Raw genomic sequence first — 19,300 nt, forward strand, 5'->3', positions numbered from 1 at the left:
TGGCGCGCAGAGCATCGCTCCAGTACTGAATTGTATTCAAGAAGTGTAATAACTTGTAATGGATTTGATTCATGGGTTTTGTTGTTATTTTTTGTTTTGTTGCACTTGCTCTTCTGCTCACAAAACGGGAACAATGTTCGACTAGCAGATATATGTTTGGAAACACCACCAAAATCCACTTATATGCGCGTTCTCTCGGGTTAAACGGGTTATAACAAATTTAGCTACGTCAGTTTACGGCGGTTTAGTGTGGTTTTATGTACTATTGTTCTTATATGTTTGTGTTTTGTTGTTTGATCGTTTTGCTGTTTATTTCTGTTTGCATTTGTCACGGAAGACATCAACATTTTTGTATGATCTTCTGCATAGTAATTTATGTTTCATTCCTGTTTTGATCTTTTTTTTTTAAACTGCGCATCCTGACTATGATCGATCGGGATAATCAGTAAACGCTTAGCTTTGATGGTGAATAAGTGTTGGTGGTAGTAATTAGTAATTTAAGTGTTCTGTTTCCTGTTTCATTTGTTTATATAGTCTGGATAAGGTGTTTACGAACAGCTTTAATATAGTGGGAAGAGTTAGGTGAGTACCACTCAAGAAGGAGTAATTATAATTAGGGAAGAAAAGAATAAAACAATTGTGGATGTTTGAATCATAATAATATAAAAGTTAGCTTCTGACACAAGTTAGTAAACACAAAATTAAACTGCAAGGATACGGGTGGATCGAATCGAAAATATGTTACAGGTACGTGATATTTATGATGCGTGAAATAAATTTACCCTCCACCGTTACGCTACTGCCGCCACCCAAACCCTTGCCGACAACCCCCAACTTAATGTGCTTCTGATGGGGAAAATGGGCGGCACATGTGTTTGTGTGCTGCTGTCAAGCGAGTTTTCTAGGCAAAAAGCCGGAACCGGAAAGGGATTCTTGGGCCAGAGTTTTACGACCACGGCACGGCATTGCGAAGGGAATTGGGGGGGGGCAAAGATGCCGTTTTTCACGGGTGAGCCTGAATCGTACCGCTCTGGGTACTCTGTCAAGGAATTAATTGAGTTTTAATAAGTTCTAAAATAACTTCCCAAATTATTTGACAACATGACGCGTGCTGGTAATGATGAAGGCATTTTAGGGAAGAAGGTGAACAAAATTATCCCTTCGTAAAATCGGTAGAACGCGTGTCTAAATGGAACCATTTTATGTGATGTTCCGACGGAAGTCTAACTCTTGAAAGAATCCCAAAGCTTTCTACAATACACTAATATTTAGTATCATACAGTAAACCGTTTGCTTCCAACTGCACATCGTTGTAAACCGCTCAATTATCGACCGGTTCGGTGTCACTTTCACCACGAGCAAAGCTTCCGATACCGCTCGTGCCGGTTCACATGCTGTACTTGTTTTCACGGACAGCCTTGAAAGCTGATGCATAAACATTAATTAAAATTATATCGTAAACCACGACGCGACAGGCGGGAAAATTAAGATCTCAACCAATGGCTCAGTGTAGTGCGGCTAACCATTTGGTGGCGGTGTGTCCTTGGATTACACGGCTCCCATCCAGGTTGCGAAATATCCTTTCCCGGTGCGTGTGTACGTGTGCACATCAAAATGGGTTCATCTTCATTATCGATGCCGGTGGTTTTGGGTTTTTCGTTACATGCTTTTCCGACTTTTCCCGCAACTCGTGTTACCGTTTTACAGCGAAGAAAACCCATCGCTGGACGTATCGCGAGGGATGGAATATATTGACTTGCGAATATAAATCATGTGAAGTAGGGATATTGCAACATTATTGAGCGTTTTTTGTTTGATATATAGCAGAAAAAGGCTCAGATCGTTATTAGATGCATTAATTAAAGTTTCTTTTCCCAATTCGCAAAACAATTTCAAACAGGATAAAGATATCGAAAACCTGAAAATATACATATTTTTTTACAGGTTTTGTTATATTAGATCGAATATCGAAGCCATTTCTGAAATTTCTTCATTTCATGGTGTGAAATATACAGAAGTAGTTATGGAATATTTCCTAGTCTAGATCCATTTTTGCAAATAAAAAAGTATTCTATTCAAAGCTCGCTCATCTGACGCATCCATAAAGGTAGTAAGCTTTATGTAAGTGAGAATTGAGAGATGCATTGTATAACATCCATTTTTTTCTTGCAAATGGTCGAGAAAAGATGAAAGATCTAATTTTTGTCACGAACTATTCCACTAAAACTTGAAAAGAATCGAAAAATGGTAGAAATGTCAGCATCATCAATCTCAAAAGTCTTTTGACAGAGTCAAATTAGTTTGGATGAAGCCATTTTAAATTTTTAATCAATTTATAAAAAGTGAAACAAATTTAAGAATTGTTAAATAAAAAATTAAAACTAACAAATATCAAATAAAAATACCAATTAAAATAATGTTCATGATCAATAGATAAAACATATTTCATAAACACACCTGAATGGTATTCAACAACCCTCTTCCTTATAACGTTATGTACATAGTAACTAACACGGTGTGGTTTTAAGTTTTGCCCTTTCCCACCCCCCCCCCCCCCCCCCCCGGCTTAATCCCCCAAGGTTTTGTTTTGTACAAGCTCATTCATGCATGGTTAAACTATTCTGACTTTGACACTGTATAAATTTCTATTACACCAGCGGTTAAACGACATTTGCTACACTCTCAACCGCTGTCCCTTGTAGTAACTTAGGCTCTTTTAGCTTTTTTTATCCCCCTTTTTTTTTTGGTTGTAAGTTATGTTTTATTACAAAGTGCACTTATATTTGTAACAAACTTTTCCCTCTAACTTAATACACATTCAACCCCCCACCCCTAACCTTTTGGAGGCCTTTAGTTATCGCCTAATTTCCCTGTCTCACCACACACGCACACACTCGGTTACACTCAAACACACGTACATACCTGTGGGGCAGCGACCAGCCGATCTGTGGCTCTTATACGTGCCTCGGCCTGGTTTTGTGTAAATGATTGTAAGTAGTTTATTTAACAGCTGTTTTAATTAGCGCTAATCGCACACCCCCACACACATACACACAGTCGATCGAACGATCGAAATGCATCAATTCGTCCATCTTTGGGTGTTGCTATGTTGTCACACGTGTCCCGGAACCTTCACCTCACGTATGAACTGCGTTATTGTTCATCCCGGCGTTGGTTCGCCTTTCTCCACACACACACCCGACACCAAGCAGAATGGGGGAGGCATACTCGTGGGTGTCGTGACCGCTGCGACTAATTTTCTCCATACTTATCGGCAACGTACACCATCGGCCATTTGTGGCGCCCGAAACGGCGGGGAGATGGTTCGCTTCCACATAACACATAACATAACACAGCTTCATGTAAACGTCAGCAGCATCAACAGACTATAAATCATTAGCAAACAACAACTAACGAACGCGACCGTGCGCCTGTGGCTGAAGATGTCCATCGCGCGGGATTTGTTGTTCAGTATCCAGTGCGGTTGGCGCGATGGGATCGGTGCCGGCATTTGCGTGTTGCGTGGCTTCTCCAACCCACCGTTGGTACCGCCCGGACCGCCCAACCCATTGCCGGTACCCATTGTCGCACCGTTCATACCTACCAGCCCATGTCCGCCGTTACCTGCGTGATGAGAAATGACGAGAAGCGGAGTGATAAAGAGAGAGAGACAGAGAGAGAGAGTGTATGTGTGATGTGAAATGTTTTTACGAATGTGTGCATATAATTGCATTGCGCACTTGAGCAAAATGTCATTCGGTGCATTCTAACATTTAATTTATAATATTGAAATCCTGCAAACTGTTTCAAAATTTGGTTGTATGCTGAGTATGTAGTTGGTTATGTTGAAATATTGCATTTTATTGCTACAATGTTTAAGAAGCACATTTGAAAGAAATGGTTTTAAATATTCGCATATTTCATATAAAAGAATCGAGTCCAGTGCATGAACGCGTTTAGCGGTTTGAGCATTGATTCTCGGCTGCAAGAACGCAAAAATGGACAGATATTCGCTATGATTAATTCGACAGGGCATCAATGGTAAACATTTGTTTCAGAATCTCCGAGCAACATGCTCGTTTGAGCCTTAAGTTATCTCTCGCTTACTGCTCAACTTGCCGAGTGCGAGCGCTCTGCTCAGCTTATTCTTAAATGCTTCTTGACCCAACATTAATTATCAACCATTGGTAAACTTTTAGCTGTTAAATTTAAACTATAAACTTGTTCAGCTGTGCAAATCTCACGAAAATATCCATGAATCTTTAGAACCGGCGTATAACAGAAACACGGGTATTTCGGGAACTTTCTGTAATCGAAAGTTATAAAGTAGACTTTCTGCTGTGTTTATAATATATTTAGCTGCTCATGTGACTTTTTAAACAAATGATGAAGGATTCATTTATTTATTGCATTAAATGATCTGATCTGATATCAAATTTCAAAACCCCGCATAGCTCCGAATCCTTATATAAGACGTACCGCATGTCTACGTCGGGGACTACTTGTATTAAGCGAAATTTCAATTGAGGAGCTTAAAAAGTGTATCACTCTCTAAATTTTTAGAGTAAAATAATTTACACAGTAATAATTGAATGCCGATAGTTTTATTTATATATTTTTTAAGTATTCTCTGCTAAGTATACCATGCGCCTCCATCGAACCAAATATCGCTACACCAGCTCGGTTTGGGAAAAAATGTATTATTCACCAAAAAATATTTAGAATAAAACAATTTAGGACAACAAAGGATGAGTGAAAATTGAACACCAAAAGTGTTATTTTTAAATAAAATTGTAAAAAAAATTGTATGCTCTTTTCAGTGCACCATGCGCCTCCATCGAACCAAATTCCGTTCGACCAGCACGGGTTGGAATTTCTATTGGAACACGACATAATGAAACACGCCGTGCAGTGTCACGACCCCGCTGTTGTATTATTTAATTTTTGCCACCGAATGAAGGCTTAAGCAACATTATCACCGCGTTTGGGAGAGAGATTGAAAGCTGCACTCAAATAATTAATAACGAATATTCGCTATCCCCACCGGGTTGTGGCAACCGGCGGGCTACAGAACAGAAGCCGTTTGGGGGGATGTTTTTTTTTTTTAACTGTTTTCCCAGATATTGAACGAACATACCATTCTGGGGTGTTTTTACCTCTTAACCTTATCATCCGTGTTCGTGTCATTAAAAATAAATAAATGCGTGCGTTGATCGAGCTGAAGGACTTGATTTGTTCCTGAACTGTTTTGCATCCTTGCACGCACCAAAACCATTCCCGACAGCGATTGATAATCGCATCGCATTTTTTTTTTTTAATACTCGCTCCGTATTGTTGCTTTGTTTAAAAATAAAAAGATCGCCCATCGCCGCTGCACCGGGTTTTTAATGAGGAAAGCGGCCGGTGAAAGCGGCGAATGGGCACTTGAGGAGGAGTGAAGCGAAAAAGCGCAACACGCAAACACCGATCCGATGCACCGAGGCAGCATAAAATTGCGCCAAGAGCTGATAATCACATCAATTAATTTATTGTTATGGGGTGTTTCATTGTGATGCAATAAAAATTAATTGAGCCTCCGCATCATAACCAGTGCGGCGGGTTTTTTCAATTACGGCCAATCGAATGCAAATGCAGTAAAGGAGTAAAAGGCTCATCCGAAAAAAAAATGGCCGAGAGAGGAAAACAAAGAAAAAAAGAACAGTAGAAAATGGAAGGGAAAAACAGCAGAGATTAAACAGCGCAAAGATTAAAGCGAGAGAAACAAATCACCGAACGTTGGTGCTGTTGTTAAGCTCGTAAAAACATGAGCAAAATATATAGGTTAGGTGATTATGGCGCGCATTTTGTTCCCCAGGTTTTGTTGTACTAATGTGTGTTGTGTGCTGTTTTTATTGTTTTTAATCCATGCTTTCGCATCCGATCAGTTAATTAGTGCGTCCGCGTACGCTAATCGTACACTGCATCGGGGGTGCAGATGCTCGTTTAATGCAAGCGCAGCTATCGATGGTTAGTCTCGTTTTTTTTTTTCTTAACGTGGACATACCCGGTAAGGACTTGTAGAGGATATAATTGTTTTGCCGTGTTTGTATAAAGCGTTTTTTTGTCTAACGCGAAGCTGGAATATCCCGGCAGTTATGAGGGTACTTTTAGATAAACAGTCCAAGCCGATACCAATCTGACATAATTTGTCAGACAAATGATTTATTTATGTTGAGCAAAGGGGGGAACTTTCTGTATCCGCTAAGTTCAGTTGATGCGTGGGGCTTCAACAGTGCCATGTTGCACTGCGTCCCAAAATGATAGCCAGTTTTCGCTATCTTGGGCCAACATGACTTATTGGAACGTTATCTATGAGTTATAAAATGTGTTTATTCGGGGGATAATTTTCGCTATGAAAATGTCTGAATCAAAAGCTAAAAAACCTAAGCAATAAAGCCATGGTAAGAATGTTGTATCGTCTATTTTAACACTCTTATATAGTGATGTATCTGGTCTGGTTCTTCTTAACTAACTGCGCTATGCACAACCTCAAGAGGTGTAGTCCTGGAATTTCTGGTTTTAATTTGACTTTATTTACACGTAGCTGGATAGGCAGTGCTGCGCACGGTCTGGATGGGATTTTGGACTGGTCCTGTCGTGTGAAGACCGGCTACTCTACCAAATACACCAACGGGCCACCATCACCAACTTATTTTCTTATTTTTTCTAAACTCTTTGCTTGTGCTCTTTTATGCTGTTTAGCTCTCAACTTCAAGAAGTTCGTCGACCAATGCCGTAGACAGCTTAAAGTCATTAGGAAAAATTGTAAGACTTTAAACTACATTAAATTGCCAATTAAACTATGTGCTTCACTCCAAAAAATAGTTTTAAAAAATCCGTAACATTCTTCATATTTAAGCAAAGTTCATCAATCCACCAGCAATGCAACGTCCCTTTTCCCACTGGTCTTACCTTCGTGCACTATCAAGCTGCCGAGATAATCGTTCTCCTGTATGTGGTTGATGATGTACGTATCCCGGTTGAAGGTGTTGGCGCCCTTGCCCGCCTCATGGCCCTTACCGTGCGTCGAGTAGTGCTGCTTCCGACGCGGTTGCTTCACTGTTGACGGTACGTAAGGCGTTGGTGTTGTGGTAGGTTTCGGAGGTAGGTGTAGTTCTGCAAGCAAATGCACGAACAGGAAAATGGAGCAACTCGGTGAGCAAAGCGATGCCGCACAAAGAAACCGTACTAGCTCAGTCGCCGTAAATAAGCGTGCACGAACATTCGGCAGCAAAGCTTCGGCGGTGTTTGATGAAGCGTGCATGTACCTACCCTGCAAACGTATCCTAGCGTCCGATTTTCCCAACGCATTGATGCTTGAGCAAATGTACGGTCCAAAGTCACCCTTGTGGAGATTTTTCACGGTCAAGTTTAGCTGCCAGGTGTAGGCGTTGAGCTTTTCCTCGCTGATTGTGTATTTTTCACCTTCGTAAAGCTTCATGCCTGTAATTGGGAGCACAACCGAAACCGTTCCGTTTGTTTGCAGCCCATTGCGATGGAATCCAATGTTAATGGATTGGTGGTAGATTGTGCATGTATTGCTAGAAGATGGGTGAAAAGCTTACCATCGTGCTTGTGCCAACCGTTTAGTGGGGTTGGAAATGCCTCCACGATGCACTGCAACAGGACATGGCTTTCCACCGGTGCTGCTACTAGTTGATTTCCTGCCTTCACATTTGGTGGAACTGGGGAATGAGAAGGATGTGGTCATTATTGGAGTTTTTATTAGATAAATTCCATCATTTTACAAGGGATTATTACATCTGAATACATAGAAATTGCTATAATAGAATTCTAAGCTAGTAACAACACTGAAAATGATTCTCTCTACGGTATGAGGAAAATTCTCTTCTCAAAACACCTGCCACGACGAACGAAGGTAGGACTCATATAGTTCTAATACTCAAGAAGAAATCCTTTTCAAAAAGAAGTCGCATTCGAGAACGATATTCTCAGGAGCATTTTTGGCCTCATTTGTGTGGAAGGACGATGCAGGGGTAGCTACAATACCGAGCTATAATGAATTAAATTAAATTAAATAAGCAACAGTTTAATATAAAAACTAAATCTAAGTGGATAAAAACAACGTCCAATGCGCTCAACGAGATCATTGCCTGAAAATGGGTTAAAATTTAAACGAATAGAAAACAAAACTTCAACCCTATCAACCCTTGCCCGGAAAATCCACTCCACCAAAACACGCTTCAGGCTCGGTGTGAAAAGTAACAAAATGAATTAAACTATTTGCCCTTCTAGCTGCACGGAAGATAATGAGACAGGCAAACAAGTAAAATACTTACAGTTTACTTGCACATCGAACCGTTTGCTGACGGAGGGTGGTACACCGTTCGACGCTATGCACAGATACCCGCCCATGTCGGTCCGTTGCACCTGATTCAGGACGAGCCGTTCGCCCTCAACAAACTTTACGACTGTCGGGAGAAGAGAAAACGGAACAGAGAAGTCACAAAGAGCAGTTGTAGCAAAAAAAAAAACGGTTTAAAATCGATTTAAACTTAAAGGAGTGGAAGAACGGAAGGCGAAGAACTGTAGATCGTTCAACGTAACACAATTCTACTCTTGGCGATTTGTGTGTGTGTGTGTGTTTTTTTTTGCTTGCAGGAAAACTTTAATGTAAAGAGAGGATAAAAAAAGCAGGCCAATGTACGGGAATCTTTCCGCATTGTTCGGTAATTAACTGGCGTTGGATCTAACCTTTGGGGGTCAGCTGAGAAGTAGTTAGTAAATCAAACGCCATGTCAGAAACTACGGTTCCAATGGCGGAAAATGGAGGGAAAACGCGCGGAAAATCCGGATGAAAGTTTAGCTGTTGTTGTTCGTGAGCGTGTGTTTGTGTGTGTGTCGTTTTCTCCCGAGAGTTACCTTGCTTTTCTCGGCCCTCCGTTCGTACGACGATGTCCTTGCCATTCTCGCGTCTCCACTGTACGGCCGGTTCTGGTACGCCGGTCGCTTGGCACACCAGCTGCACGTTGCCGCCCTCGTTCGCCACACCACCCTCGAGCGTGTTGGGTTCGTTTTCGTTCAGTATGTCCGGCGGCACGACGACGTCCAGGTTGCCCGACTGTAATTATGGTTTTTCTTGGTTAGTTTGCAGTGCAACGGTTTGGCGGGATTGGCAGGGAGCAAACCGCACCGAGCATGCAAGTACATGGTGTGTCGGTCCATTTGCTCTGATGAGCATGAGACGAAAAAAAGGGCAACATGACTCATTTCGCTACTCGCAGCCAAACCCTCCCCCCTCCCATGGGGATCATCAACTCTACCCGTGCCATTTGCTAACCCGGGCGAGCGATGTCCTTTTTTGTAGTTCGGTTGGGGGTTTTTGTTTTGTTTGCACCGACAATTTAACGCGGTTCTTGGCTTTAAAATCGCAAGCTGTCACAGTGATGGGTTACGGGATCTTGTTCCTTTCTTGCCACCACCATTCATTCACACGCTTACCTGATGCCGCATTGGGTCCGTGTTCACCTGACACATGTAGCTGCCGGAGTCGTTCAGCTGCACGTGCGATATGTGCAGCTTCCACGTGTTGTGCCCGTTGTGGGTGACGGATAGGCGCGGGTTTAGCGCAACCATGTGCGTGTGGATCGCCAGTATTGCCTTCGAATCGGATTTTATCCAAGCAACCTAAATCGGAATACGAGTGGGTAGACATTGTTAGTTTCTGGGTTTGAAATAATAGGAATAATAGGAATAGGTGTTATTAGATAAATTAGATTAGATATTAAATTTTAATAATTTAATAATTTTATTTTAATTTGAATTCTGATATTTGATGTACTTAAACGCTCTCATTGGTCGAAAGATAAATTAGTTAACATTAGATTAAGTTATGTTATTAAATTTTGTGTATTTTTTAAAAAGATTTTCGGAAGAATTCTTAAGTATCACAAACTTTATCGATAACAATTCATGTCTGACAATATGTTATCCTCAAATTCAACTCTTTTGTCGATGAGGTTTGCATTATTGAATAACGCAATAAAGAATCATTTTCAGGAAAATAGAAGATCTCATATTGTTGAGTTGAGACCACAGAATTGGATGAGTTGTATCTCATATCATAGGACATGCGAACGCTTTACTTAAGGATCAGGATGAGAGAAACCTGGAAGTTATGCTTCGATAGGCAATTCGTTATATTTATGTTGATATACATTAGTTATGAGTTAAAAGATTTATCTATATTCCTATGAATAATGAGTGATATTGTGAATAATTTTCACAATTTATTGATGATCTCTCAATTACGCGATGTGTTCTTTCAATACTGTTTAAGGTCTGGGTTTAAGGTAATATTCTACCGTATACTGACGATGAAATAGAAATTGAAAATATTCTATTAATCCCATGATCTTGTGCTATGTTATTATAGTGTAATCCATTGAAAGTCAGGGTCGTATCATATTTCGACCACACTCCTTTACCAATGTCTTTAATATGCGCCCAGATGCTTCGTAAGTGTTCGTCTTCTCTAGTAGCACTAAAACCTCAAGAACTCTAGGCCTACTTTACTTTAGCGTATGAAATTTTATACTCTGGGATGTGTAATGGGTTAAATGGCGATTGATAGAAATTAGCTTAGCATGAGCTGGAATAAGTGATCATGTACTATCCAAACATAATGTAGATAATATTTGTTGGTTCACCCCCCGAATGTTGAAGTGTCTTTAAAAAAATTTCCTGCACGAACATCGCGTGCTAAATTCGTTAGCTGTTGAGTAATAAAGAGTCACAAGCTTACCAATGTAGTAAGGAGAATATGTTGGGGTGTTTTTTTTAAATCACAGAATTAGACGAGGTGTCTCTCACGATAGAATATAAATTGAATGACTCCAATGGAATACGTGTGCTTATCCTATCGTGCTTGTGCGTATCCTTTTTTTTCAAAATCTCCTATTGCATTTAATTGAAAATTCATGCCGAACAAGCATGTTTCATAATGTAGCAGAAAATGTCCGAAAGAAAAATGGATTTTTATTTCTTTTTTCAAACTTTTATGCACGCTTTTCATTAGGCAGTGATTTGCCACTTTCTAGCGATGGGGGTCGACGGTAAATTCAGCCTGTCCGCTTCGCGCCCGATGCGCGCTGCGTGTCAATAAAAGTTGGTCTTTGTTTTCAATAAATTTCCCAAATGAGATCATCAATAACTCCTGGCTGCGAGGCGGTATTAAATAGGCTTGGTTGTGCTACTTTCGCTGAACAGCGCAAAACATGCTACCGCATAGCTTAGAGTGTTTCGGTGGTCGTAAAGAAAAACAATATTTTGAACTCATCCTCCGGTGCCCCTGCTGTACGTGAACGACAGGTTTTACACGTGGAGCAATTTATAATTTTACTTAACCATGTTTAGCCTCTTTTGTAAGGAATGGTTATTATTCCTGCCTTTTGAGTTGAATATTTACCAGGTAGCTGTTAAACCTTCGCAATGGGTGCAATTATTTTACGCATTTCTTAATTTTTATCCTCATTTATATAAAAAATACTATTTTATAACCATATTTGTATTTCAAATCAAATTCAATTCAATTAATTCAGTGTTAAAATGAGTTTCTCTTTTAAAACATAAACAGAAAGATGCTTTAACTGACCCGTAACTACCTACCCTATATTGTCCAAGATTATTAACGACGCAAGTGAACGAAACGTCACGGCCCTGCGTCACCGTAAGATTGTCCAGCGGTGCCAAAAACTCCGGCTGTGCTTCCGTCTGAGTGCCATGTCCTATCGCGGGCAGAACACGAGCAGAACAAACAAAACGAGAGTGAAACAGGAACGACACCGATCCGTAGCGACAAAACGAATGGTGGAAAACTGGAACCGATTTTCATCATTCGCTTCTGAAGTTACGTTTGTTTTAATGGAACAAAAAAAAAGTAACACACACACACAGAACAGAAGTGAAAAAGAAAACGAAATAGCAGCCACGCAACTGCGAACCGCTTCCTCCGGTTTGTGTCATCCATTATGATTATTTACCGTCGCGCATAAATCATACTAATTCGAGAAATTAAATTTCGAATACAAAACTTACCGTTTACCAGCAGCACGACTAATGATATATTTAACAAAAGCTTTAGTTCGAGCAGATTTATGTATCCCATCGCTGCGGCCCTCACTGGTTGCCGTGGTGCATTCGGTTTCTATTTTTGCTCGCGCCTGGTTCTCACTCACTTGTTTTTGGTTTGGTTTGGTTTGGCGGTGTGTTCCGTTGGCTGCCAGCAGTATTAGTACTATTATCACTGCCTGCTACACTTCTTGAGCACAATTCGCCCGCTAATGCGCCACGGTAAAATCGGTCCTTAATCCCTGCTTTTTTTTGTTGTTGTTGTTGCCTTCTTCGCTTTATTTCGCACCCGGGAAACTTCACACTCGTGGCCGCGTGTACCGGTGAGATGAGTCACTACCACTTCGGTTGGCTTAAGCCGTGCTTCAGTTTCGCACCATCGCACGCTGCTTCACTTGCTGCACTTATTGCAAATGCACCGGCGCCCATTGTTGCGGGAGAAAACACTTCACCGGAGTCCTTACGAAACCATTCACTGCTGCATTGTAGCGCAAGCCGGTTAAGGTATGAGAGACCTCAGAAGAACGGCTTCCCGAGCCTCAGCTGCACCGGCATCGGCGCCCGTCGTTTACCATCGCACCGAAGTTTCCCACCCATGCACCATGCAACGGCACCCGTACGAAACTCCACAACCCTGCGCCCAACGACCGGCCGTTAGACGGTGGCCTCTTCAGCCGGTTCGCTGATGCGTGAACTGTGGGCGAGAGCGCGCGCGCGCTTTTATTCATCCGCGTAATGCACCGAAACAAATGCAATGCCCCCGCATCTCACTCACATTGGTTTTTTGGAGTGGACATTAAAATGTTGATTGCACGGGAAATACACTTTTGCACCGTTTCGTTCGCCTCCTTTCCGGCTCACATTTCACTACCACACGTAACACGCGGCGATTGGTCCGTTTTGCGGTGTGAATATTTAAAGATGTAAGCTGTTGGAACTGTTGTGAAGTTTTAATATAGAATTGTTGTTTTTTTTTTGGTTGTTTGTTTGTAATATTTCACTGTAAAATGGGCGACAAATGGGCTAAAAAAACACACACACACACACACTCATGCACAATGAGCGATGAAATATGGTGCGGTGTAAGTGAAAGGTTGTTAATTTGAAAATATGTGCAGCTGCACATATGCTTTTAGCGATTGCCTTTGCTGTGGCATGCACGGCAACCCGAGTGGTCTTTGTGGTAGTTGGGGCAGTGCTCTACGTACGGATAATAGTAACAACATAACGAGTATTTCGGAACCTTTCACGATAATCCATATCAAATGCTGGGCAAATGAAGAAGACAATAAGACAATGTTTCATGTATAATATTTAAAGGGATTATACCTTTTGTTCTTGATTGTTAGACATTAATAGAAATAGACATTAATTTACTGTTGATTTGATGAACATATTGCAAACAAATTTTCATTTTCAATTTTCATGAAGTTTCAGACTCCAAAAGTAACATATGATTATTGTATAACAGTTTAAATTTTTTATTTTCAAGTTAAATTTTTACTTTACATTTATTAAAATTTAATTGTTCACCATCACAGATTAACAAAAAGCTACTTGATCTTGTAAGACACTACAATTGCTTGGTGGGCTTGGTGTATGTCTAAAATGCTTAAATTAAATTTATAACATCGATTGCAGAAATGCCTGAAACAGGATCAAGATCGCGCGATCTCAGTAAGTCAAGAAATAAGAAAGCCAGAAATCTTAGAAAACCACTTAAGGATGTAGTGCCACTAATGAAGAAGGAGAAGGTTGTCCGATGTCTTTCTAATGACATGACTAACCTACTGGTGAATCGAAAGCCTTTATTCTACTCCATTTTATTTAATCCAAAGAGCATCGATCCGAGGATTGAAACAATAATTTATACAAAATGACGAAGAAACCTCAGGTGGGTTGAACAAGTAAGATAATACAAGGAGAATATTCGGTCCAGAAAGTCCAGATGGATTAAGAATAAAAAAAAAATTAAAAGTGTAGAGAATTACTTTCTATTGATTGATTGTTTGCTCAGGATTGATGTCCTGAGGTAATACTAAATCAATCCAAGAATATGATGCAGTGTTTCAGCAGAATTTCAACTTAACTTTATTTATGATTTCCTCTAGCTAAATGCTTGTAAAACAAGTCGACGATAAAAAGAAATTTTACAACAAGAATAACATTGAAAACTACCTAATAGTTCCTATTTAGACATTAAATGTTGTTAAAAGGATCTTGCATTTGAGATCATTTATGGCAAGCATCGTTTTGTTCATGTGCATAAGAAATAACACGTTTAACACGTTTCAAACTTCTGTTATTACAAACTAATTCATTAGAATTCATCTATAAACGCTAACAAACCATCAAGCGTTGTAACGAGGCTTTGTAATCATTGCAGCAGCTACTGAGACCGCAAACTGTCACGCTGGCGATGGCCAAATAGTGTTTGAATAATTCAACTAGTCCCTCACGTACGGTCGGGTGCCGGGTGGCTAGCGGTTCCTTCGCCGAGGCAACACGCTTTTCGCATATTCGTGACCCGTGCCACGAATATGAATATGAAATCTATTTCCGAGCCGTGGGACGCGGTTTCCGATGGGCGTGAAATGGCACCCGGTGCGGTTTTAATAGCCGGCAGTGGATGTACCGAATGTGGAGTGCCTTATTATGAAGGCAACGTCGCAGCTGTCAACTTGATTTTAATTAGACCATTCAATTGATTACCATTTGATCGTGCCCATACCGTGTCGCGTTTGGCAATGGCTATGGGGAGTGGAAATTTCCTTATGCGTTTTTGGGTGAAGGAAATGGCGCCAGCGGTGACTTTAAGCTCGCAGCATAACTACTCGCCGCAGAACATTGAATAATTTCTGATAATAGAAATATTTATCAATTTCATCATGCTTTACTAAGAATTTGGCATGAAAGCAGGAACTGATTATCGATCAATCATTAAAAACAACGCTTCTGGGGACAGGAATTCAACCGTATAAAATACGGTTGAAATTGGTTGTCGATAATCAAAATTGAAAAAAAGCCGGATTATCACGAGTGTTAAATAAAATCCATCCACATAATTCATCGCAATCGATCGGACGAGTATGCGACTGGGGCAGATAAATTAAATCGCAACTGTTAGCGGGATTATGTTCAAACTGAGGCACGGTGGGCACCGAAGAAACAAAGAGATGTTGCGTGCAGCATGCCACTCGGGTTGGAAATATTTGATTCCGTGTTGGTTGTGGGCAAAGTGTGACGGTGTCTTTCCCGGTCACTACACATCCACATCGCATCGGTGCAGGTGACATTCTTTCTCGGAAGAATGTTGATAATCGCATTTCGCCGAATATTTCACTGTTTTTAGTGCTGGCAATGTCATTCTCTTTCGGGTGAAAACATTTTGATTATTGTCAATTTTTGCTTTCAAAAACAGCATTGGAGCGACATTTTTATTATTTCTTTGTATATAACCCGAATGTTCGACTATTGAACATTAAAATTTCAGAAGAGCAAAAGGTTCGTTATAATTATTCGTGAAATTGATATTGAAAAGCTAAAGTTATTCAATTTATAATTGTCTTTCAAAAGTATTTGCGCAAGAGTACAATGTTCAACTCAATAGTTTGCATTTTATGTAAAATGTATATTCATTTAAGTGGATAAAACATCCTCAAATATTTACTCGGGAACCAACAGGAACCAACAGCACGTGATTTATGCTATCGAAAGGATAAACTTCATGTTCCCCCTATAATTATTAACTCTATGTAAATGTTTAATTTCTACCCAAAAGCTTCACCTTTCAGAAAATAATAATCTGAAATGATTGCCACTCGGAATTAAACTGTTTTATTTGCACACGTTGCATGTGAACTATTTATTTGCAGCATATGAACTAATAAATATCTGGTCCAGCTGTGTAGTAAAGCTAAACAATGTTTGATCTGTTTGTGCAAACTCTTTGACCATGGCATTGTTGCACACTACACATACCTCACTGTGATGAGCGATCAGCAATCCAACGCAAACAGGTAGAGCGGTATGGTATGGAACGGATTTTCCATATATTTTTGAAGCAAATAAATTTGACGTTGCAAAAGGTACCCAAAAGTTCAACTAATCATTAACTCGCGGATGCTCTCGACTGGTTTTGTACATCCAATATGTGTACTGTGACCTATTTTCGTTAGGCTGTACACATATGTGTGTTGAAAGCATCGAAATTTTGATACTTTGTTCTCAGTTTTTGCATCCTGCTCTCACTGTTGGATGTTAGATGCTACCGGTACACCGGTAGTCATGGAAACTACAACTCCCCAATTTGGTACATAACTATCAATCGCATGAATGAAATTCTCGTGAATCAATTGCAATAAAATTAAATTAATTTATGTAACTTAATATAACACTTTAGCTAAATTTACATTTAATTCAAAATTGTTGACACGTTCAAAGATAATTTAATTAAAATGTTTATAGAGAAAAAAGCGATCAAATGTTTATTTTCCTAGCTTCAAAATTTTCCAATACCCGTATCGCTATCGCTAATGTTGCCCACATGTTAAACGTGCTCTAAATTCATAAAAGCACACAGCGTCTTGTCACGTCGCGTATGAAATAGATTCAAACTAACCGAGTCTATTATACGATTGCCTTTTTTCGGCGGCACGTTGTAAAATTTTATCACCGATCATCATCACCGGACAGCCACGAGACCACTCTCTCTCTCTCTCTCTCGACCGTAGCAGGGAAGCTTTTGAAGGAGGGAAAATAAAGCGAACGTTTCGAGGAGTTTATTACATTTCCTCCGTATATCGTCATTATGCTTGGCTGAATGGCTTGGTGGATTTAGATTCGATTATGGTAAAAGTAGCCATGGCGAGGGTAACAACATAAACATCTTCGATACGCTTGACAAGCCATCGGGAACGGGAAAATTTGTCCCGGAAAGTGCAACCTTTTTTCAGCCTTTCCAGCTTTCCTCCGGCTCACACACATACATCGCGTTCCTGTTTTGTTGTCTGATCGAGTGTAAAAGTACTTTTTGGTCATTTTTTCTTCCGCTTTATGGTTGCCCCCAGCCCGGTGCCGATATTGGTAGCGTTTTTGCTTCCGAACGATAATGGGGGGTTGTTATGGTGAGGACATTATTCAACGTGTTCAACCGGAGAAATTGCTACCGTTATGACGAATTGATGGCGCCGGTGTTACGGGGCGAGGGATAGGTGAAATTCGAGGTGTGAAAAAAGGACGATAGCTACGGTCCATCTGCATTAAGAAGATTAGCATCGAAGCGAGGACGGAAGGATGTAAAAGTATTGCAATAGCAAGCAATAACTGTGAATTATAACTATTTCGGTCGCAGAATTGTTCTTTCTCTTCCGAAGGGGCGTGGTGGCGATTATCGTTAAAATATTGGCTTCATGATGAATATTATCGTGAATGTATTTTTCCGCTACGGAATTCGGGAATTCAGGCAGTTAGTACTAGTCAATGTGTCATTGTTAATATATGTTATTGTCATATACACGTAATAGATGTTGTAGAAAACTTTGTTAGAAATAAGGTTTAGTTCAGCTTCTTTTAAGGGACAAGCGCTATAGAAGATATAGCTCAGCGCAAGATGCTGACAATCCTTTTGGTAGTCTGTTAGGAATCCCTTTGCTATTCAATTGTTATTAAGTAAGTTATGTTAAAAAAAAATATTTACAATGTTTCAATTCCTTCCAAAATCATAGTATGTCATATTCGCCCACATCACTCAGGTTTTATTTTATATTCTTATGCCCAATTTATGTATTTTTGTCTACCACGATTGTTTACTGTGTCCTTAACTTTCTCTCCCTTTGGTTAAGTTATTTAAGTTAAAATATTTTATACATAAAATAGTTTTTTAGTAGGTCGTTAAGCCAGTAAGAGAAAACGAGAAAGAGAGAGTATTTCATTGACTTGATCTTCTTTTTTCTTTATTGGCACAACAACCTCAAGAAGTCTAGGCCTACTATTTGTGACTTTCTTTGACTTTATTTTTACTCGTAGCTTGATAGTCAGTCCTGCGTACAGGAGATTAACTCGGATGGGATTTGGACCCGTCCTGTCGTGTGAAGACAGGAACCGCTACCAATATACCACCGGGTCTGACTTGATCTTGCTACGCGATAAAAATAAATCCAGAAATAGTCCGAATGTCCTAGAAGATCGTTATGCTAAGAAGAAGAAGAAGAAAAATAAAAACAAAAAGAATAAGAATAAAAAGAATCGTTTTTATTCCGTTAAACTAGGCACCCAAAACAATAAACATAAAAAAAATACATGAAAATCATTTCAAGCAGCTAAATGGGAAACCCTTTAGATATTCCAATGGAAGTACACTGTGAAAGCTAATTCAATGTTTTTTTTTAACAATAAGTTAATATCCTTTCAGACAATCGAATAACAAAAACAGCAGATAAAAGCCAATTAATGTTTATATTCGCTTGACTGTGGAGATGTTTTGTTGAAGCCACTGAAAATCGATAAATTATTATTTCCTGCTCATTGATAATGATCAGCGGGACGCTTAAAAACAAACCTCAATTCCACACGGGAAATGTTTCACAAACCAAAGCGTTAGATATCCGGCCCAAAACCGACTGCATTCAATCACCTCACCCGAACATAAGCATCATGATTGGCCATGATCGTGATCAATGGAAGCTTTACAAAGCGCAGCGTACCATTTATTTGATGCGGAATGCGAGGCCATGACATCGCAGTGTTTAAATAGACAAATAGACGTACGGAGGCACGCAAAGTATATTACTCAGTGAGCGATTAATTATCGAACTGTGCAGCTGATGATACTAATAACAGATAATGGGTGGTCTTGTGAATAGCGAAAGCATGATTATAACCACACCATTTAACCTCCTTTCAAGTCCATGTTTCACGCCGCTGTATTGTACCCGGCAATCAAACAAACTTTTGTGCCTTTTTGGGTTGTGTTTTTTTTTTTTTTTTGTTTGTTAATTATCATTTGTCCGGTAATTATGGTACACTATTGAGCATTGACATTTACACCCACGATGCACTCCGATGAAAAGGCTGATGTTTCCCACCCCGGATCAATGTTGTTTTCCGCTTTAATCAAGTGTCACAGAGTATGAATAAACGGATCCAAAACATCAAGAGCGTTCTGCTGTGA

At 40.0% G+C, this 19,300-nt stretch overlaps 1 protein-coding gene across 1 annotated transcript; it reads right to left on the minus strand.

Moving 5' to 3' along the window:
- Window positions 1-3,358: 3,358 nt before the first annotated feature.
- Window positions 3,359-12,166, minus strand: LOC128713571 (protein amalgam). The gene is made up of 9 exons (XM_053808431.1): window positions 12,097-12,166; window positions 11,668-11,786; window positions 9,502-9,687; window positions 8,923-9,121; window positions 8,340-8,471; window positions 7,605-7,724; window positions 7,312-7,482; window positions 6,952-7,155; window positions 3,359-3,624 (listed from the first exon to the last, which is right to left on the minus strand). Exons 1-9 carry the CDS (start codon window positions 12,164-12,166, stop codon window positions 3,359-3,361), a joined length of 1,467 nt encoding a protein of 488 aa, XP_053664406.1.
- Between the last annotated feature and the right edge of the window lie 7,134 nt (window positions 12,167-19,300).

This window comes from Anopheles marshallii, chromosome 3 (genome assembly GCF_943734725.1).
Source record: "Anopheles marshallii chromosome 3, idAnoMarsDA_429_01, whole genome shotgun sequence".
NCBI classification, from domain to species: Eukaryota; Metazoa; Arthropoda; class Insecta; order Diptera; family Culicidae; genus Anopheles; species Anopheles marshallii.

Coding starts and splice junctions, on each gene's coding strand:
- LOC128713571 (XM_053808431.1), bottom strand. CDS start 12,166: ATGGGATACATAAATCTGCTCGAACTAAAGCTTTTGTTAAATATATCA. Junction 11,787..12,096: donor AGTCGTGCTGCTGGTAAACG/GTAAGTTTTGTA, acceptor TGCCCGCGATAG/GACATGGCACTCAGACGGAA. Junction 7,156..7,311: donor CGCTAGGATACGTTTGCAGG/GTAGGTACATGC, acceptor ATTTGCTTGCAG/AACTACACCTACCTCCGAAA.